The 22,022-nt window shown below is 42.0% G+C and overlaps 3 protein-coding genes across 4 annotated transcripts in view; 1 reads left to right on the top strand and 2 right to left on the bottom strand.

The window, feature by feature from the left end:
* Positions 1-1,042: 1,042 nt before the first annotated feature.
* On the bottom strand, positions 1,043-6,022 carry LOC118785710 (inhibitor of growth protein 1-like). Its single transcript, XM_036540588.1, has 2 exons — positions 5,702-6,022; positions 1,043-4,139 (listed from the first exon to the last, which is right to left on the bottom strand). The coding sequence occupies exons 1-2, from the start codon at positions 5,838-5,840 to the stop codon at positions 3,433-3,435; spliced, it is 846 nt and encodes a 281-aa protein (XP_036396481.1). The 5' UTR covers positions 5,841-6,022; the 3' UTR covers positions 1,043-3,432.
* A 4,972-nt stretch (positions 6,023-10,994) lies between these two features.
* LOC118786080 (ras-related protein Rab-20-like) lies at positions 10,995-17,624 on the top strand. Its single transcript, XM_036541117.1, has 2 exons — positions 10,995-11,497; positions 16,917-17,624. The coding sequence occupies exons 1-2, from the start codon at positions 11,308-11,310 to the stop codon at positions 17,465-17,467; spliced, it is 741 nt and encodes a 246-aa protein (XP_036397010.1). The 5' UTR covers positions 10,995-11,307; the 3' UTR covers positions 17,468-17,624.
* Positions 17,625-18,927: 1,303 nt separating this feature from the next.
* The window catches only part of LOC118785933 (collagen alpha-2(IV) chain-like), a 68,353-nt gene continuing 65,258 nt past the window's right edge, over positions 18,928-22,022 (bottom strand). For both annotated transcript variants that reach the window (XM_036540882.1, XM_036540883.1), the window contains 2 exons: positions 21,652-21,938; positions 18,928-21,151 (listed from right to left, as the gene is read on the bottom strand). In XM_036540882.1, the coding sequence (XP_036396775.1) occupies positions 20,897-21,151; positions 21,652-21,938 (542 nt within the window). In that variant the 3' untranslated portion in view covers positions 18,928-20,896. The remainder of the gene's footprint in view (positions 21,152-21,651; positions 21,939-22,022) is intronic.

Here is a 22,022-nt window from a genome sequence, read left to right as displayed (position 1 = left end):
CTTGGATGTCTTAACAGCACACAGACTTGCCTGAAATGGTCAACCAGTCACGTTAACAGGCTGGAAACTATGCTTTGAATGTGCCTCTAATCTAATCAGACCATGGATACATGATTATCCAGTCATAGACTTACCCAACAGGACTCAAAGTATGCTGGTTACACTGACCCCAGTCAAGATACACTGTGGTCGTGAGGTCAGGATCCAGCTCCCTATCCTCATGTAGTAAGTAAGTTTGGCTAAAATCCAAAAGGTCCCATAAGGAGAGAGAGCTGTTTGCATACGCACTGATCCCCAGTGCAGTCTCATGCCCACTTAAAGCTGCAGCTCTTTGCATTTACTCTAAAACGCCAGGTCTGCCTTGATTCTGGCCGTTACAGACCTCTGCAGTGTTTAGTGGAAATCTGAGCCATGGGTTTTGCCCCCAGCATCTTTCATGTTAACTGAAGTGGCGTCCTCACTGTCCCTCATTGTAAATTCATCACTGCCCCACAGTCCCTGGCTCAAGGAAAATGAACTTTAATTCAGCCTCTCAAGAACATTAGCTGGCAATGGCTGAGCAGTTCCCTGTCTATGTTAGGACCAAAGCTACTGGGGCTCACAGTCACACGGTCTGTGTGCCTTCTGCATATTTTTGATATTGACCATCTTCACACGATTTCCATGACTGTGCACTTAGAGAAAATTTGGCCTCCTCTTCCTCAGTGTTTATTGCATACACTTTTGCTTTTCCCCACAGCAATATAGGGGTTAGCTGTCATTTAGAACCATCTGGGGCAAAAACCCTCTAGAATGAAATGCACAACAGATTCAGAGGTTCAGAGTGATCACAGCACCATTTTTAATGTTGGAACAATCTCTGCTCTGGAATACCAACACAATCATGACATTGCTGCCCTTAAAATACAAGTACAATTTTCAAATAAAGTACATTTTTAAAAAAGCAACAACATTTATACAGTAGACACATTTATACAGTATTTTTATATAAAAATGTGTAACATCTTAAAATGAGAATGCATCAATGAAACAAAATCTTCAGTCACATGTAACAAAGTAATTCTGTGTGTGGGGAAAGGACCATGTTCAGTAAAACTTTTACAGAGGGTCTTCAAAACCTCTGGGTGGAAGACCGACAGTGTCAGTCTTTTCTGCTTTTGTCTACTGATACCGATACTGATTCCTACTGAACTGAGGACAGCAACAGCCTGATTGCAATTCCACTCTAAAACTGTATGTAGGTTATAAAATTGACCATCTAGCGATGTCTTATCAACCAAGTGCTGCAAATATTACTGATGACAACACTAAACGTTCGGTGGTCACATCCAGAATAAAAAATGTGCCTTGGCAACACTTACATGCGAATTAAAAAAAAAAAAACAATTGACTTGGTATGATGAGAATTATTGCTTTGCACTTTTTTGCTGAGCAGTAATGCCCAGATTCATTTCAACTACCATAGTAGATAACGTTAGGGCACTACAGTAAGTAGCGGCTACATGTGGAAGATATTCTCATGACGGGACAGTGAGGCTTCACAAACCCCACTGTGCAGGGCTCTACCTTTTCATAGAGGACAGCAGAAACAAAAAAACAGGACAATATTCTATTGATTAATGCTCTCGAAAATACACACTCCATCGGTATACACAATGCGTGCATGCTCTTAAACTATGCAGACCTATTATCATGTTCTGAACAAAGTATTGTCCTTATCTTCTTTTGTCCTTTGTGTGTGGTAAACGATCAATTTCTAAACACAACAATACTGAAAAACTTATTTCTGGAAACCAAAATAACAGGAATAACAGAATACATTATAACTAAAAGTATTTACTCGTGGCACCAAGCTCCTGGGCATGTAGAATAATGCTATACTACAGTTTCAAGCAGTTGCAGTTTTAATAAGTAGGCATTATAAATATTTTTTGTTCCTTAGTTATCAAGGGATGAAGAAGACGTCTATAGTGGCCTACAACTGAACAACTCTGCCATAATGGGTGGAGCTACCATAAGCTGTCAATCACTAAACAGTATGAACAAATCAAGCCTTCGCTCTCTGTAGCAGAACACTATGATTGGTTCAAATCAGGGAGTCACAGATACCACCTGAGGATTGCTTTCTTAAAGTCCTTCCAGGCAAGCATGTAAACTCGAACAGGTATTTACAATCGAGTTGCACTGCATTGCTAATTTTAAACAATGGTTTCCCCCTTATTATACATGTACAAATTAGGGTTATGTACTCATAACCAGAGATATATGAAAATATACTCTTCATAGAGAAAAATTGTAAATACACTATACAATAAAAGCTACATAAATATAAATATAGCTGCAAACAAAAATAACAGGGAGACGAGCACAAAATGTAGTCATGACTGGTGTCATATGCAATGACCAAACCATGTCCTCTAAATATCACAAGTTACTCTTATATGGTGCCGTTTAAACAGACACTGTAAAAACTGAAGGGAAAATCCAATGTTAGATCTGTATCATGTCACCAGGACCTGCAATATCGGTTATGGTAACACATCCTGCAGACACAGCTGTGACCTGTATGAAAGTTTTACCAAATAGGTTTACTCCTGTTTTCACAATAAAATAACACACTGATTTGCCCATGGTGCCAGAGTTTTTTGGACACATTCATCTTCTTTGCAATCTGATTGGCTCAGGGCAGCCACATTTTTCCATAAAACACTAATACAGTTCAAAGGTTGCTGAGGGAAGCAAGAACTGGAGGGGCCTGTGGCTTTACTAGCTTTTTAGCTTTTTCTGGTGTGATTACTGGTGAAAGATGGCCAAGATGCACTGTGATGATGCAAACATATCACTGACATGGATCCAGGCATAACAGCAAAGAGCAAAGTAAACTCAAATGAGGTGGATGCACACTAGCAAAAATGGACACAAAACATACACCATCTTGGAGAACATCTCAGAGACCTGCTGCTCTCATTCCTGGTACTAGGGAGTTCCTGCCACTGCTCCGGTTGTTGAGAACTTAAAGAGAAAGGCATCGAGTTCTGGTGATGGAACGTACTGAAGCAGGAACAAAATTTTCAACTTAAAGACTGCAGTTGGAGATCCTTCTTACAGTGCCATAGACATTCTTTGGAGATGCACTGTATCTTGTTCAAGCTGCCAGAGACAATATGATCTGCCTTTTAAGTGCACCGCATTTTGCTATACAAAAAGTCTGCTAAAAAGTGATCCCTTTTTTTACACTGTGAATTCCCTTATTATAACTAACGCTGTAGAAAAAAATGTATTATTTGGGCATTTGTAAATATAGGACTACCTGTGTTAAGTCAGCCCCAAACAACATAAGTACAAAGCCCTTGTGCTAGAGAAGAAAACAGAAAAAACAAAACATGACCTTCATCTTCAGAAATCTGTCCATCTGCGTTTCCAGGTAGCAAGCTACCTGTTGTAAGCCCTCTCCTTTTTGGATTTCTCCAGGAGTTTGTCCATAGTCTTCTCGCTCTCCCCCCTGCATTTTGGGCAGTACCACTTCCCTTTGGGCTTGTGGTTGAGTCCCACACAGGAGAAGTGGAACCACTCGATGGGACACTCGTCGTTGTCGCAGCCGATCATCTCCCCGTAGGACACCTGGTCGCACAGGCAGTAGGTGGGCTCGTTGGGGTCGATGGGCAGGTCGGCGGGGGAAGCTTCCCTCTCTGTTTTGGCCTTTGACCGCTTCTTCTTCTTGGAGGTCTTGGCCTTCTTCTCTTTGGGGGTCCCAGCACCCACCTCATCCCGGCGGTCCAGGTTGCCATTGGAGTTCTCCCGGTTTTCGATGTTCTTCTGCCGCCGGGACCGCTTTTTGCTGGGCCTGTCGACCGAGCTCGGTGTCCCGTCTCGTCTGTGGTCCTGGCACGTGAAGCCAGGCACGGGGGTGCTGTCCGCTGGCTCCTGGCGTGATTCAAACAGCTCCATGTGGCCCTCCATCTGCCGGCTGCGGTTCTCCACCAGCTCCACCATCTGGCTGACGACCTGGATCTTCTCGTCCCCGAGCTCCTGGCTCTGGATCAGCACCCTCTGGAGGCAGTGCATCAGCCGCTTCCTCTGGACCGGGTCTGCCTCCTTCTTCAGCTTCTCATAGACCTCATCCAGCTCTGCCAGGATCTCTGCAACATTTCCACAATGCACCTGATGACATCACAACTACTAGACCAACTGTACACAGATTGACCACACTGTTCATCTCCATCATGCGTTTATTTACATGCATGTTTTCCATTTTGGCATTCACAAATATGTAGGCTGACATGTAAAGGCTGTATTACAGTCAGGTTTCAGTTACATTCATAAAATCATTAGGTTATTCCGTTCAGCATACCAAACAATGAAGTCATTTCGTTAACATGCTGAGACCTTTAGCAGACTCCTAAAACAGTACAATTTCACACACACAAAACGTACCTGTCCGTGGTCTATACGAAGATATTAAATGTATGAGCAGTTATGGGGAAAATGATTTATAATTTCAATGTAACTAGCTCACCATTATTTTCCCTTTTAAATTCATGCACAGTGCCATGGGTGACTGAGGCTCTTCCAAAACCTTGAGGAAAACTATTGTTCTCAAAAGGAAAGTGACCGGGTGTAACTCTTTCGGTGCTTGTTTTCTATCCAATCAACACTGAAACAACAATCAAAAACCTATTATGGTCAACATGCCAATCAAAACACATCTGACTCTACAGCAATAGCGGGAGGGGACCCAGGCGACGCTACAACCAATCACTGAGTACATAACGGGTACTTCTACGTCATACCATATATCCAATCACAATCTGTTAAAGGCGGGGATATGTGTAATATCCAAATATATGCGACGATTTCGACACAGCCAGAGATTAGCTGTACTATAGTGGGCGTGAAGGGTGCTACTGTGATGAGGAACCACTTCACCAAACGTTACCGATAACAAAACACTGTAAAAATAATCAATCCAAATACACTGGAAGCCCGTCACACCATTTCCCCTGTTTATACATAAGTTGAAATACATCGTTTAATGAATCTAAGGCTACTTAACACCATTGCTAGCTAACTACTTTCCTAGCCAGTTACTGTACTTCAACACTGCTCCCAACAACAAACACAGGGGAAAAAAAACAAGCTAGCTACTGCGATACTACATAAATATAAGCGGATCTAAATATAAGTAACCATCGTTGCGAGATTTCCAGGCAAGGAGCTGTCGATAGCTAGCTAAGTTAGCTAGCTAGTAAAAGCGTATATCGTTCGATACAAAACACTACTAGCATGTATGTCATGACATGGTCGGTGACACATTCATTTTTTGAGAACCAGCTAAAAATGGTATTCAGTCACCCCAGCTGGGGAACCAGCAAGCTAACTTAGCGGTCAGGCACCGCAATGTCGAGTTAGCTAGATTCAGTCCACAGCCATCATGAAATGCTGTTGTGCTTAATCTTGACTTTGTCGTTTGCGTTTTTGAAAACGCCATTGCGCATCTCAAATAAAGTTTAATTCGCTATGCCAGTCAATACAACACCACTGCTAACTAGCTAGCTAACGATCACAATGTAATAATCAGGTAAAACTGTTGGCGTGTTGAAATCTTTTGTTCCGCCCCGCGGTTTTGATGTGTAGAAGAATCAAGAAGGCGAATGTTGGCTAAATTGCACACACACAAAAACACAGAAAACAGGTAACTTACCCTGGTATTTCACGTCAAATTCTCTCATCAGAGACACACTCCTCTGTAGGTCCAAAGGTAATGACTCGACTAAGTCCAAATACTCCTCCACATATTCAACAACGTGGAGCGAGTCCCCGTTAGTAGCAGGACTCAACATTTTCAAATTGAAAGCGAACTAACGTCAGTGTCTTCAAATCGTCCACTGATCTGTCGAAAAACTACTTAAGAACAAGCTAGCTAACTTACTTTTGCTCCCTTGGAGTAAGCTACAGCACAAATTACTATGTAGCTAGACTTTAGCACAGAACAACAGAGTGCTACAGAACTCACGTAGAGTAGCAGGTAGCTAGCTAGCTAAATGTCTGTCACAGAAAAGAGTGCCAGTGTGGTGGTCAGTTTTCTGGCAGCAGCCCCTCGTCCACAGCCAAACCTTCTGGTGATTAAAAAAACAGCCAAAGAGATGTCCAAGCAGCTACGAACGTCAATTCGACCAAATAAACCACCTCCCCTTTCCTTTGCTACGGCATACAGTACGTAGCCTACCGGTATTACTATGTGTTGTTATAACAGCCCACACTTAGTGCGATTCGAATCTTGAGTGACTTGTGGTGGAGTCTCGATTCGAGTCCCGAATCTCAATTAGTGCTGCGGTGTCCGTTATGCCGGCCACATCACAAGTGCATTTCAAGTGCAAGTATGAATTTCACGGTTTAAGTACAATACCTAATTCCGACAGCCTGAGTTTCACACTAACCCGGTTATATTTCACCAAAACCATGGACGTGACTACTTATAAATTAGAAAATAATATTTATATTGGAAGGCATCATGCACATTGCCAGCAAATCATTTCTTCTTCTAAAGCATCTAAAGCATAATAAAGCCAAAACACTACTATGAGCAACAAATAATGAAATTTGCTTAAAAATAAACTTTACATTGCTACTTATCTTGGTGTTCTTCATATGGTATACATATCTATGAAGTCAACACATGAGCCTAAGATAACAGGGAACCTAGCTACTTTGATTAGTAATTCACATCCACATTTTCAAAAGTTTATAACAGATTTGAAACGTTGGTTATTGGCCACATAGTGCATATTACATTTTGAGAAGACTTTATTTTAAAAAAGTCTTGTAAAATGAACAAAATACGCTTATATATACCATTAGAACAGCAATGTTTCATTAATCACAGTGACAACACCAGTTACAATTGCTGGCCACAGGTCATTGCTGGTTGCAGCTATATTTATCGCTCTTCGTAACATTCAAATGCGCTCTCCATAATGATCTACTTCTGTCAAAAGTACATCCATTTGGTTAATGTGTGCTTTTCGTATTGTGTGCAATGGAATCATTAATGTAGTGGTAACATATTTCATCATTGCAGACCATACTTCAGAAATACATGAGGGATATAGAACACCCAAGAGTGTTAGAACTCTGAAAGGCTTCTAGAACTCAGGGTTGGTTCTGGAAAATAGGAGAGCATCTTGAATTCAAAAAGGATTCTGCAATGTCGCAAGGCTCCTAGAAGTCTGAAATTACTTTAAAACAATTGGGAAAAAAGTGTGCTCTGTGTGCAAACTGTACATTTCTTTTTACAATTGATTACAAAATTATTATCTTTCAGAAAACACAGAAGTATCTGGAGCACAATTAAAAAGAAAGAAATTAATACTCTGCAAGCTACCATCTCTGTTTCCCATGTAAAGGGGTCATCTTGTTCTTGTGGTTGTGGGTTTCAGGTATGCACCTGTCCCATTCAGCCTTCTGGCCTCAGACCCCAACAACTTTCCCATGATGCACTGCCACAGGCAGGGTCATGTCTGCAATAGTTTGTGTAAAGTTTATGCAGGTTTTTTAAATTAAATTTTCGTACTATTTTTAATTATAACATTTATCTGTCACAGACAAATTTTATCTGAATGACTATCAACACCAAGGTGAGCAGCAGTTCTGCTCTGAAAATGAAGTTTTTAAGTTTCACTTTGTTCATTTAAGCTAGCCTCCACATCAGCCAGCTTTCAGACCATGTTGGCAGCTGGGTTTTGATACCCCACAGTCTGGTGTTGAAGTCAAGTTTCCGGTTCACCATGGCAACTGTCAGCATCAGGCCATTACCAAGGTAACCCATTAAGACAGTGTGCTGTGAAAATGGCCACTGCGCACACAGCATGGTCTAAAACCCTTTGGGAGAAGTTGTTGAAAATGCACTCTACAGACCTATAGCCAGAGAGACCTGTGACTTTTGTGGTTTTAAAACAATACAGTGATTAGAGAGTACTCTTGCACGTATTACACTTAAAAAAAAGGGAAAAAACACTCAGCAACTGTGGCCATCTAGGACTTGAACCTACACCCACTTGGTCATAGTCTAATATCCAAACCAAAACAATACATTCTGCTGCTGGCTTTCAATATTATTCCATGCACGTGGCAGTCTGGGCAGTACGTGTGACCTTTATGCCAGTACAGCTGAACCTCCTGGTGTGAGACTGCTGTGATGAACCATGAACTGGATATGTAATTTCGAGTGTTGCAGTGCCATCTAGTGGTGACTTCAGTCAGAGCCACTGACTCTGTTGTACTCATCATAATGCGTCACCAGATTCCACTTTAACTATAGGTAACTGTATCAGATAGCCATCAGTCCCATTATTCCTATGATTTTTGACTGATAGTCTTGTGTAACTAACATCCCAGTCCACTTCCAAATAGGCAGGGAATTCTGATGTATAATTTACATAAGAATGTGTGCAGTTATGTCTATATTTTAAACCATGAGGTTTTGAAAATCTAGAGGTTCCCTCCTTCCTCCATTGGCGAATATGCCAAAGGATGCAGGATTGCAGATGCAGGAAATCATGGAGCATCATTGATGCCACAGTCTGGGCCTCTAATCCCAGATTAATCCTGATACATTTACTTTGTGCTGTGGCTCAGACTAGACATTAATCACATTCTTCATTTGTGCTGCACAGAATCAGTGCAGTTATAACAGGCCTCCTTGAAGAGAGAAAGCTTTACAGGCAGTGTATTCAGGCATAATCAATAAACCACAGAACAGGAGTGAATGAGAGAATGAAAGCAAGCCACTAACAGGAACACTTAACTGCTGTAATGTCATTCACAGGCTAATGTTACATCATGACTTTATTAATGGCTTTAGCATTTGCATAAAATTTGAGAAGTGTGAGTGGTTTTGAAATTGTGGGTATAGCAAATGTCCTAATATGGTGAGGAATTAATCACCACACAACCTTAAACAGAAACTGGTCATGTGTGACAAATGACCAGACTTCCTGAAATCATGACAGCCATAGGGGACCTCATGGGACTGAACACAATCAAGTGACATACAAACACCACACAGAAGACACATGCCTGAGGACAAAAATGCCTGACAATAAATTTTTGGGTACAAGAAATTGCACAAAACGAGGAATGACATCATTGTATGTTAGTTACACTCTTTCGCCATTTAATCTGAAAAGGGAACTGCAGAGATTTAACAGAGCAACACTGATGACAACACAGAGAAGACTGGAAGAAATAACACAAAACTCCCTGGGCTTCATGATGATTGCTTTGCAGTCTCCCCCACATCCTTCTGAAATGCAGGACTTGACCTGTCCAGAGGCTTTAAAAGAGTGTGTCAGTATTGTTCACCAAAACCCCCACCCCCACTCAGTTCAACAAGATAGATATAATCTTTCAGAGGTAGTTCAACTACATTCATATTTGCATAGTGTAGTTAAATTAGTGTAGTTAAATTACTTTTTTTTGCCATTTTTGTGTAATTAACTACTGAAACTACAAACAATTTTGGGTCATGAAAAGCTGACAACCCTTGCACTTTCCCATGAAAAGTGGGACATTTTATTTTTTGGTTTATGTATGACCTGTTCACAAGTGGGAACATTTTGCAATAAACTCAACTGAGTGGCATTTTTTGCTGGTATGTGACTTTTTTGTACTATATTTTGTTATAATGTCATATCACATGTACATTGTCAATTTGGTATTTTTTTCACAAAGTAGTTTGAACTACTTTTTCTAAGTGGCCTTAGTTAACCAAACTAGATTTCTCCCTAGGGTTCCAGTGTGAAGTAATTGATAGCTTGCAAAGCTATGCTTTCAAAGTAGCTTCCCCAACACTGCTCACAGTGAAACCCTCATGTTTTTGAAGAGGACACGGGTAAAGGTTCACTCCTGGTGCACGTTAATACTGCAACACAACAGGCTCTCAGGGATGCAGTGTGATTTACTGTACAGTACTCCGGAATTTGCTGTGATCAGAGTGTGTAGAATATCATACCAAAATTTGAAAAAAAATCCGTGATAGTGCTTTTAAAAATGGTCACATCTTTGAAATTTTCTCAGTTAAAAATAACTACACTTTTAATAAACCTTTATGGTCCGAAATGATTCAGGGGAGGATATCAAGAAGTTTAATATGACTTCAAGTTTCTGACAGGATCTTGTGTAACTTCAGATAAAAAATTCCAATATTGCAGAAACCGGGGCGGCAGTGTAGCATACTGGTTAAGGAGCAGGACTCGTAACCGAAAGGTTGCCGGTTCAATGCCCACTGGGACACTGCTGGTGCCTCAGTAAATATCCAGCTGTATAAATGGATAACATTGTAAAGAACTGTAACCTATGTAAGTCGCTTTGGATAAAAGCGTCTGCCAAATGAATAAATGTAAATGTAAAACTGCAAGACTACTTAAACTAACCACATCTCAAAAACTACGGATGAACTGAAATACGCCTATTATTGTTGCCTATGTTCAACCCCAGTGTGACAAATATATGAGGTAACTTTAAAAAAATCTTACAGTCAATTTGATGTATTGACAGGCTGGCACGAACCGTCGTAATTGCTCCATCTACCATGTAGCGCAACACGAGGCCAATCCATCGCAGCTGGACACACAAACGGGCGCACACTGGGAACAAGGACATAACCTTAATTTATTTGGATTGTGATACGCACAGTGGAGACCAAGAAAGAGGAAAGCTTACAAATCTTGCCTTTCTCTCTTGGAGGGCTTCAGTAGTACAGTTAATTTCCCTTAAAGGTGACCAGTCCTGTTGACTTTTACAAGGGTTTACTGCAATCCAAGATTCGAACAAATATTTAGTGACACGCCACAAAATACACCTTGTGATTAAAGCTATTAGTTGCTACGGATCTTGTCCAAATTAAGCCGCCAAGGGCTAACACCGTTACTTACCCTAGCTGGTACACTTTGCCCGTCTTTCAGCTTCCGGTTTCGTCAGCAATTTCAGAGCTCACTTCCAACAAACCGCAGTGCGCCATGGAGTTCGTTCTGTAAAGTTCGTACATGCTCTTGTCGCGGTAGATGAAGTACTTAACTTAAACAACCGGTTCTTTTTCAGTTTCCATATAGAATTAGCGATCTAGTTTCTGTTTTGTGTATTAGCCTGCCGGGGTAGACAATCGCCAGCCATGTTTTGTAGCGTTCCAAAGTTTTGACCAGTAATTAGCTGGCTATCAGTTTAGAAAAACAAGTATTTAAATGAAAGCAAGTAGGGTATTGATATCGTTGCCACTTCACAGCTGAGGGTGACCGCCACTTCAGGAAGGCCATGCCGGAATATGCCAAAATGAAAAAGCCGGACGTTAAACTGGTCATCCTAGGCGACATGAACGTTGGAAAAACCTCACTGCTCCACAGGTACATGGAAAGGAAATTTAAAGAGACTATCAGCACTGTTGGAGGAGCGTTCTTCTTGAAACAGTGGGGACCGTACAACATCTCCATCTGGGACACCGCAGGTAGCAAAATATTCGGGAACTATTTCAGCTGCTATCCTATAACTATCTTGCTTTACATTAACAGGAACCATTTGTGTCTTTGCTGGCCTTTCAGGGGAGGATTGTTTTTCGAGTGGCTCTTAAATCCTCATAATTTCAGGAAGTAAATATATAGATGTGTGCGATTTAGGTGTTCAAAATGTTTTAAAAATTAGTCAATTAATAAATAACATTTGAAGCTGTGAACTGGAAGGTAAGGGCGCTTGTCACATTGGTTGGCACGCAATAAAAGTGGGCTATATTTTGTATTCAGGCGCCTTGCATTGTCGCACCGTTTTCTTAAAGTCACTAGATGTGCGAGTAACCGTTGTTGTTCAATAAACTACAAAATACAAATAATTCGAATACAAACAATATATAGTATCCTACAATAATAACCGCGAAAGCTGGATTTGTTAGCTATATCTCTGGGAGGTAGTGTTTACAAGGCCGATCGACACATGACCATAAAAGACAGCTTGTCTTGATTTTTTTGTTTGCAAACAGGAATTGTGAAGTGTTTGCTACCCTGAACTGTACCTACAATGACCTCAATCCTATTCACTTAACTGTACTTTGGCCAGTTTGAAAGTGCAGTTTGAAACCCATTTGTTACAAACGATTTTGCCAACGCGTTTGTTAGTGTGACAAACCACGATTTCGTAAGATTATTATAGTATAATTCAAGTTTTTTTTTTCTGATGTTGAGAGTTATTAGATAACCAGGACTTGTTATTTAATAACCTAAAAAGCCTATAATACTTTTGGTCATGAAAAGCAGACCTGGAAATATTTAACAAGATGTCATTTTATTTGTGCTTGTTCAGTCTTTATGGTATGTAGATTGTAATGGCCCCATTTAAACATGATAACCTGCCCGTAATCCCAAAGGCCTTGCGTGTTCGTGCTAGACGTGTAGGGTTGCCCGTTCGATTTCAAAACTGTAGGCTAATGTAACGATATCTGCAAAACAAAGAACCAAAAGACATAATCATTATCAAACCATTATCTCCATAACCTACCGGTCCGAAATAAAAGCCATACTCACCAACTTTAGTTTTGAAAATGCCATGTGATAACTTGCAACAAACTAGTCACTTAGGAAGCTTGACTTTTTAAAAACTGACTCCACAAAGTATGACTTCCTGTTGAAAAGCAAGTACGTCTTGTCCTAACACAAAATGCTTTTGTTAAAGTGAAGCAATTTTTGAAGATGAAAATCCAGAATGCCAGCTGGCCTCTCAGTGCTGCAGGGCAGTGCGAAATCACTGACTATTTTGACAAACAAATTTGGCAGAAAAAGCCAAAGCTGGCGGTTTTGTCAGGGGTGTTTAGAGTAATTGAATTACGCAGAGGTCTGATGTCTGACCTGTCCCTGTGTCCACCTCGTTTTGGTCTGCGCAGTGACCGGATACTCCAGGAGGCTGTAAGATTCCTGTCCCCGAGCCCAACACTACAATATCATCCCCGGGTACTTATGTCCAGAAAGTACTCTCTGTGTTTGTGTGGCACTAGGTAATCATGTCAAACATGGAAGCATCTGTAGCTAAAGGATATGCCTGCCTTGACACAGTATGACGAGCCAGAGCTGCCTCTTGAGAAGTTGTCATGTGCATTGAAACGTAATCAGTCAGACATGTACGCATAGTGAGCATGTAAGCATGTTAATGTGGGCTGACCCACTAAATGTCGATGGGATTAGTAATGGCTTTATCGCAGCAACCCGTTGGATAGCGTTTCTGATTCAGTTTGAAAACTATGATAGGTATTCAAATCTTATTTAAATCCTTAGCCTAGCGTATTGGTCCTGAGTCTCACGCTGCAATATAGTCTCTAAAAGAGTGAAACGCACTGATCAAATGCAGGGGAAAGGTAAAGGTAACCTTATTTGCAGGTTCATGGTGGTTTCCATTTTCAAAGGAGTAGTATATGTTGGTGCCAGTGCTTGGGCCACTGTGGAAAATGAGTTCACAATCACAGGACTAGCTCTTTATTAAATCAGTAGGGTGAAATATTTTGAAAAATTAAAAAAAAAAAAAACGTCAGAGCAGCTAAGGTCACACACACTCTATAGATTTGGACAAAAAAGGTTTGATAAACTGTTTACTGTTTTAAGTCTAATCATTGATTTTACAGAAATGTAATTTATATGGCGGTGTAAAGTAGGCATTATTTTTAAGTTACATTTTTCCTGTTCGTAGGTGTACTATAGATCCATTGATCTTCATGTTGCATCTTTCTTGTGTCATTTTGGTTTTCTGGAGTTTTCATCTGCTTGTTCATCTTAAATATAATTATGTCAGTGCCGGTATCGATTCCAACATTGCGCAAACAGCCTGGTTTCTCTCTGTGAAATCCACAAGTCTCTTCCTGCGGGAAAGTACAGAAAAAAGTGTTCTTCTACGGTAGATTTAGGCGAAGGATAATCCCATTTCTTTCTGACGTCGCTGGACGGCATTTAGCGAGAGAGAACGGCGAAAGATTTTTAACAAAACGTGCAGTGTATTTCTCGAATTCGGTTTTTAATAATGCCTTTAGTTTCTTCGGGGTAGTCCAAAGAGCGATCATCTGGGATGCATTACACTCGTGTCTGAGTCAAAAATCAGTTGACTGAGTTAATTTCGGAGCTGCCGGCGGCAGAAAGCAGGCCCCAGTCTTTTGCGCAGGGCCAAAGCCAAGAGAGAGCGGACTGCACAGGAAGCTGAGAGCAGCAGAGAAGTTAAATGCGTGACTAACTTTAACAGAGTGGCATGGCGTAGACCTAAGTTACTTCCTGTTTGTAATTTTGATGTGGACGCCATTTAGGCTATAGTTGAAGACGGGCTTTTGCTGTTCTCTCCGCATAAGTACTCAGGACATAAGAGGAATGTAGAAAATGATCAAATTATTCTCCTGAAGTTTTATATTCATTGTGTCTATCCTGTGTAGCACTTGGGGAGTTGAACCTCAGATTACACCTTCTCACAGCAGTGGACAGCTCAGCTGACTATCACACTAGGTTTGTGTGATGTTTAATTCTAAGAAAAGATCTTGCAGCGCTTCAGTGGTGGATTAAAGCCTTCTCTGTTCCCTGCTAATTGCATTAATTGCAGTTTTACTTAGTGAGACAACTTTGCCAAGTTAACATTCAGAGTGTATCCCACCAATTTAAACGCACATGCACACACACCACAGCACTGACGTCAGATAAGTGTGTGTGCCATCCCATAGTGTAAGATAGCCAAACACACTGGGCAAATTACATTTAAATTCTGTGCTGCCTGTCCTTAACTTTGTGACAAATATAAGCTGGTGTTCTTTTTTCCATATCTTGCAGGATAGTTTACCTTAATTTCAGTGACCACCCAGCTCATGCTGAAGAGTTAAAACAGTTCAACACTTGCATGCATGTTTTCGTCTGTCAGAGTTAGGGAGAGGCACTGATTGAAGGCTTCACAGAGCTTCACAGTGTTCAAAGTTCTCCATGTGAAAATCTGCCCCTTCTCCAGTGACAGTTCCTTTTAGCTGGCAGTGAGATAGAAGGATAGTGTCAATATATTCAGTGTTTGTACATTTTTGTATGGAGTTTGTATGGAGTCACTCAGTCAAATGGTTGTGCAGCTGGGTACACTTTACCCTTTAGCTGAAGGGCTATGGAAGTAGAGTACACAGCAGACAATAATATATAACCATTTTACATAATTGTATATAATTATATAATTCAAATATGGTAATTTTTTAGACAGTAATAACAACAATATACATTTTACAGTACTGTGGTAAAAGTAGTAAAATAATAGCATAATAATAGTGGATTGCATTTATATTGACACAGACATACTATGGCTTAAAAGCTTTTCAAAGCAAAATGTCATTTCCTGTTTAGGATCTTTTGCCTGATAGTGTGTAGAAGACCATTCTTCTTCGGTAGGATTGACCCTGTTGGAATCTTCCCAAAACCAAGAAGTCGTCTCTTTTTAACTACTCCCTCCCAAAATTCATAGAACAGTAGTTTCGTCATTACCCGTTACAACTTTAGGTTTATTTTTATGTATAGATTATACAACTTTTTTCAGACTTTTTTAGCCATTAAAATATTACAATGTTGATTGCAAAGAAGCCAAACATGTGGCAGCTGAAATGGGAACAGTGGTGGCTACTGTACTGAAAGCTGCTGCATATTTTTTGAACAAAGCAGCACTGTGCTCTCCCTGCCTGAGATCCCCCTCCTCTCTCTCTGTCTCTCCGCCTGATTGTTTTTGTCTTTGCATGCCTTTGTGCATGTTGTCTGTCTGTGTCCTCTCCTTTCTCTGTACATTGGTTTGTGCATGTCTGCGTTTGCATCTTTGCTTGTCTGTGTGCACATTATTGGACTGTTTGGACTATGCATGTGCTTGTGTGTTTGTGTGTGTTTGTTTGATATTGAGTGCTGTTTCCTCTTTGATCACATGGGTCTGTGTGTGCAGTTCCATAAATTTGTGAATTCTATTACATTCATTTAGCAGACACTCTTATCCAGAGTGACTTCCATCGCAAAACAACAGAAGTGTATCCATTTAAGTTGAATGAGCAACAGTGTCAGACCAGGCAAACAACACTCCCAGACCAGTGAGTGTGAGCATAACACTATTCAAGCCCTACCACAAGCTGACTTGCAACCTGACGAGACAGGAGGAGCCAAGTTTTTGCTGATTGTTGCTCTGATGGTCTCTGTGAGTGGGTTATGAACACTGTTCGGGTTTGTGATGGTGCTGATGCAACCTGACTAGACAGCCTTGAAACTAAGGGAAGCCAAGTACACACACTACCGTACATCCCAGTCACGAGATCCAACACATTGTGATACTACACGTAAGACAACTGGCAAGTAATACAAGTAGCAGGTGTTAGGGGGTGGTGACTGAGATGGAAATGAGATGCTGTCTGAAGAGGTGGGTCTCGGAATATGGCTAGTGATTCCACTATCCTGACCCCTGTGGAGAATTCACCTCACCTCTGAGGGACAGCTCAGGCAGGGATTGTGTCTCAGAGGAATGACCCCATAGAGAAGGGACAGTCAGTTGCCCCATGATTGCAGAGCGTGGTGATCTTGGGGGAACATACGGTTTAAAGACCAATTGTAAGTAAGAGGGGGCTGCCTAATCACTGTCCTGTATGCCAGCACTAAGGTTTTGAACTTGATACGAGTGATAACAGGAAGCCAATGAAGTGAGGTGAGGGGGGTGTAACTTGACTATGTTTAGGGAGATTGTAGACAAGTTGTGCTGCTGCATTCTGGATTAGTTGAAGGAGTTTGACGGCACAGACAGGAGTGCGTGCCTGTGCATGTCTGTGTGTGCAGTTCCTTGTGCCTGTGTGCATCCCTGTGTGTGTGTGTATCTGTGTCTCTGTAACCATGTCCCTGTGCTCGTACCCCTCTCAGGTCGGGAGCAATTTCATGGCCTGGGTTCCATGTACTGCCGGGGCGCGGCCGCCATCATCCTCACCTATGACGTCACCAACTGGCAGAGCCTGGCGGAGCTGGAGGACCGCTTCCTGTCTCTGACAGACACGGCCAACAGCGACTGCATCTTCGCCGTGGTGGGCAACAAGGCTGACCTCACCGATCCGGAGGCGGGGCTGAAGGAGGAGGAAGGGGAGGAGGAAGGGGGGGAGGGGGAGAAGGCGGAGCGCCCTGCACATCCGCCTCCCTCCCCTGTGGCCCGCCGGCAGGTGCACCGCGAGGACGCCATAGCACTGTACGGCCGCATCCTGCGCTACAAGATGCTGGACGAGCGGACCAGCCTGCCAGCGGAGAAGATGTGCTTTGAGACCAGCGCCAAGACGGGCTACAATGTGGACCTGCTGTTCGAGACGCTGTTCGACATGGTGCTGCCCTCCATCTTGAAGAAGCGGTCTGGAAACGACTCGCCCACCGTCGACCTGGAGGAATGCCACAGCGCCAAAAGGACTAAAGCAGGGTGCTGCTCTTAAGCCGCGTGCTGTGGACGCTCTGGGGTGGGGAGGGGGTGTCAGTGTGCCTTGTACTCTTTGTGTTTCTGTCCTGGAGATTCCATTGCCTGTGTGTGGATTACATAGAAACATACACATACAGCCCTTTGCATTATAAATGACAATCATAGAAATGACAGTGTGTGGAAAAAAGCCATGCACGTAACGGTTTGTTAAACTTGAAGTGTGCTCAATGATGACCACAGTTCCGATTTGCACTATAGTTCCACACCTACACGCGAGTTTCAGACGGCACATATGTTTTGTAATAGTCTTTTGCACTTCTGGTTGTTAATGTTCCTGTCTCACAGAAGCAGTCACAGAAATGGGAAGTTTCACACGACTGTTCAATCAGGCTTGGGTTGGGGGAATCACTGTGGGTCTTGAATTGCCATTAATGCCAGTGCCTGCCATTGTTGGTGAATATTCCGAATCATCAAATGTCACAATTTTTAGGAAACATGATTTTATGAATGAGACATATAGTAATAATCGTGCTCTACTTTGTCTTCAACAATGAGGCAAGAGTTTTGTAATTGTTTGCTGCTCTTTTTTTAACTGTGATTTATTTACGTGTACTTCGTCTGAACAGTATTGTAAAATATGTGTAAAACTATTTAAGGTGTATATTTTTAATAGCTATTTTCGCACTAACTCTAAATGAAAGAATAAAGATTTTTCAGTTTGAAATGTTGAATGTCAAATGGCTTATTTTTTTTCAAAATTATAAATGCATGTTGCTGACTGTGAAGCCAAATATGTATTTTTGTTTAGCACTGTTGTGTGTGTCCGTGTGAGAGACCTCTTTGGGATGCATGTTACCCGTCGGTGCCCACCACTGCTCTGGGGCCAGCAGTAGTGCCTTAGTGCAAATCCCCTGGTAAATCCCTAGCTCTAGTGGATGAAAGCATCTCCGGAAAGAGATGCCATTAACATTGGGCCTTTGCATGCCATCCCTATATTTCATGTGATGTGTCTGATAGGCTTTTGTCCTGTCTATCACTGCCACAAGGGTGGAAAAAGGCAGAAGAGAATGAAATTGAGCTGATTGGACAATGGGTCCAGGCCATCCTGTCAAGGCTGGATAGTGCTCAAGGCTGAAGTGTTATGACATCATCGGCCAAACTGAAACAGGGTGACCATTTCCAGGCTGAAAGGTACGTGTCCTGTGCTACAGCAGACTAGTGATCCCCGACTGTTTTTCATATGAGCTTGAATTTGAGGTTTGCTCAAGATGGTCAATGCATACTAAACAATGACCACAAAGGTGTGCAAAATGTGTAAACGTGAGAGCAAAAAACACAAATGAACGCTTAGCAGGCACATTAAGTACACATCCACTCAAAAAGGCCACCCTCAAAAAGGCCACTTTATTTAGGCATAATCCAATTCCACAGGACTTTTATTCAGCATAATTTCATCAAAAGAATAGCCTATAAAAAGTACAAATAAGCACTTATTTGTAGCACATGTACACAAGTAATTAAAACAATGTAAAAAAGCAGTTTTGTATTGTTATTTGATTGTATGTCACAGACCTATCAAGGTTGAATACTTAAGCATGGAAGTGAGAGCAAAGTAAATGAAAGTAATTCAGTGCATCTTGTACAACTTAAAAAAAGCTTGGGAGAAATGCAATCTCATTTTGGCTCTACAGCTAGTGTTTCACTACTTGTGTGGAATCAGTTCTCAGTCTCTGGGAATGTCACTTTAGCATTGATGACGCATACTGAGACACACACCAGAGGCTATCTGTCATTGTCTTCAGCAAACCATGAAACTTAACACTCTCCTAATCATAGTATGTTAACTTACACTGCAGGCGTTTCATGCACAAGTCAGACATCAATGTACTGCTGAAAATAACAACTTCAAAAACCCAGCTCTGACCTTCGTTGTGGGAGACCGCTAGGTTCTTTGAAAATAAAGCCTCCCAAAACCTGACGTCACACAAAACAGCTGCCAGGGACAGTTCGTGTGCTTTAAAAGGCAGCCTTGGGCCGAAAGGCACTCCTCTCAGCAAAACGTTCATCATTTCAATGCACTGAGTGAGCCATGCATGCGTGTGCTCCAAAGCATATTAAATGTAAACGTGTACATGGGTGTAAATGTGTCTACTGAATGTGTCGCACGTTTGGAGATTGGCTGTATTTTACGTGATCTATTAACTCTGATTTGATAGTCTTCACAGTGAATGTGATAAGTCTGTGATTTACCTTGCTTGCTTTGTGAGATGATATTAAAAAAATCGAAGAAAATGTGCAGTTGCTGTCCTTTGCTGTAAAAGTGGAAAAACCCTCCTTTGAAATCATATCAGAATTCTTGAAACTTCTTGAAAACCACTGAAAATAGGAAACAAAATAAAAACCAAAAGTCTATAAAAGTAGATGTTTAGCTTCCCAGCTCACGAGATAAGTCACGTTGCAACATGTAAGGAATTTTAAACTTGTTGCTGTAATAATACTGAGGAGTCTTGCTATTGTTCTGTGTTTGCTTATCAAACTCACCGTAGTGTGTTCAACAGCTGCGCTCATGTTTTTCACTCCCTGATAGGCTCACATCAGCATGGTCCTGCTGACCATCTGCTGTGGTCAGACCACTGATACACAGGCTGCTGTCTCAAAAAGTGCACTTCTTTCTTCTACTCTTCTCATCAAATCATCCTCTCGCTCGAATGTCCAGCAGTGTCATGTGTAGTATAAATTACTCACTGGACACTGATCACTGGTAAAGTAATGCAGGGGGCTATTACTGTGCTGTTGATGCTGATCATGGTGAGGACACAGTATGAGAAATTCAGACGCACTGCATCATGGGCCATGTCTTGTCAAATGGAGAGGGACTAACTGCTCAGCTCTTCTAATATTACAGTGATTCTTTGAGCTGAACCATACCTGCATGCCAACTGAAACTCAGGCTTCACATACTGCTAACAGAGTGGCGTGGAGCTTTAGTGCACTATACAATCTCACTTCAAGACCTCTAAACCAAGTATAATTTACAACCTGTAGAAAGACTGTGTTAATAGCATCATTTACAATTGTTATTTGTTATAAAACAAATAATTGACAAATAAGAGTTAAATGTATGTGCTGTGTATACTTCTGAATAAAACATGAGGAAAAGAATCATAAAAAGTAAAAAAAAACATAAAAATCCATAGCAGTGCATAAAACGCAGACATTTTTGGCTGATCTGTATGCTCTTGAGTTTATCAGTGAAGCACGGTGTAACTGAGGTAATAAGTTAGAGAATACCAATATGAAGCACCATCTCAAATGTAAATTCAGGCCAGAGAATGTCCTTTCTTTTGCAGACTCAGACATTTATTTTGGGCCCTATTGTCTTCCTGGGGCATGTAATTTTTTTACAGTTCCTCAGCCAGGATGGGGGTGGGGGTCAGCTCTTGGGTCACAGGTTCTTCATGCACACCTGGCAGCGGCTGATCCGGGACAGGAGCTGGCCTGCCTTCAGCGTCTCGGCGCCTGGCGAGGTCTGGAAGGACTGCTCAATGGAGGTCAGCCAGAAGCTGTGCTTGTTGGCAAAGTAGTGGCAGGTCCCCTTGGCCCCATTGCACTCAATGAAGGGTGTGGTGCGGAAGTCCTCCAGGCAGGAACCCGGTGACACCAGGGACTGGCCTCCGCCCTCATCCCCAGCTGCCGTGTGCTGTGGAGGGGGGGGGGGGGGACACAGCAAGCTCAGCGTGACACAAGGACTGGACGCACTTCTGCACACATCCGACACACTGTTGCACAGACCTGATACACTGCTGTGCATATGAGACGCACTGCTGCACAGACTGGACACACTGCTCCAGTCACACATTTAGGGAACATGATAATGGATCAGCTTTCTTCGTCTGTTTAAAAGATTTCATTCAAATGGATAGGATAACCAATTCATGTACTCATTTCATATATACCTGTTTAGCACATGCATGTTGTTCCTTTGGATCTATTGTGATGTCCTAATGATCATGTTTTGAAGGTATTAAGAAATGATTGGAGACACTTCAAATATCTGCAGGATTGTGGCTCTCATAATCTCACAGCAGGGATAACTGCCTCTCCATCTTCTAATTTTACATTGGGTATGAGTACCTTGGGATCTACATGAATTTGACAATTCTACATACTGATGAAATGAATGGGCCAATAGGGGCTCACCATGAGGAAGGAGTAGCCAATCCACAGACTGCGCCAGCCTGCAGGGCATTGTGGGATAGTGATGTCCTGACTGTGGACAGCGATGGCCACTGAGGGCGCCTCACACACGGAGCAGCGGCTGATGTAGGGCTTGATGTCTGCCTCCTCCACAGGCATCATGGGAATTGGGGCGGTGGTGGACAGCCAGTAGGATTTGTCGTTGCGGCTGGCGTAGTAGCACAGGTCCCCAGGGTTGCAGTAGAGGAAGGGCATGGTGTTGAAGCGTGGCAGGCAGGACCCAGCCAGGCCTGCATGTGACAGATATCAATGATAAATACTAGACACATTTTGCATATGTTTTTAATATTTTACATCATGATAATGTGCACCCA

The sequence above is a fragment of the Megalops cyprinoides genome, chromosome 11 (assembly GCF_013368585.1).
Source record: "Megalops cyprinoides isolate fMegCyp1 chromosome 11, fMegCyp1.pri, whole genome shotgun sequence".
Lineage (NCBI taxonomy): Eukaryota > Metazoa > Chordata > Actinopteri > Elopiformes > Megalopidae > Megalops > Megalops cyprinoides.
This window is presented reverse-complemented; position numbering and strand designations above follow the sequence as displayed.

Excerpts from the sequence above, each read along its gene's own strand:
- LOC118785710 (XM_036540588.1), bottom strand. The coding sequence starts at position 5,840 with ATGTTGAGTCCTGCTACTAACGGGGACTCGCTCCACGTTGTTGAATAT. Across the intron at positions 4,140-5,701 it reads ATTTGACGTGAAATACCAGG|AGATCCTGGCAGAGCTGGAT; the intron begins GTAAGTTACCTG and ends GAAATGTTGCAG.
- LOC118786080 (XM_036541117.1), top strand. The coding sequence starts at position 11,308 with ATGCCGGAATATGCCAAAATGAAAAAGCCGGACGTTAAACTGGTCATC. Across the intron at positions 11,498-16,916 it reads CTCCATCTGGGACACCGCAG|GTCGGGAGCAATTTCATGGC; the intron begins GTAGCAAAATAT and ends TACCCCTCTCAG.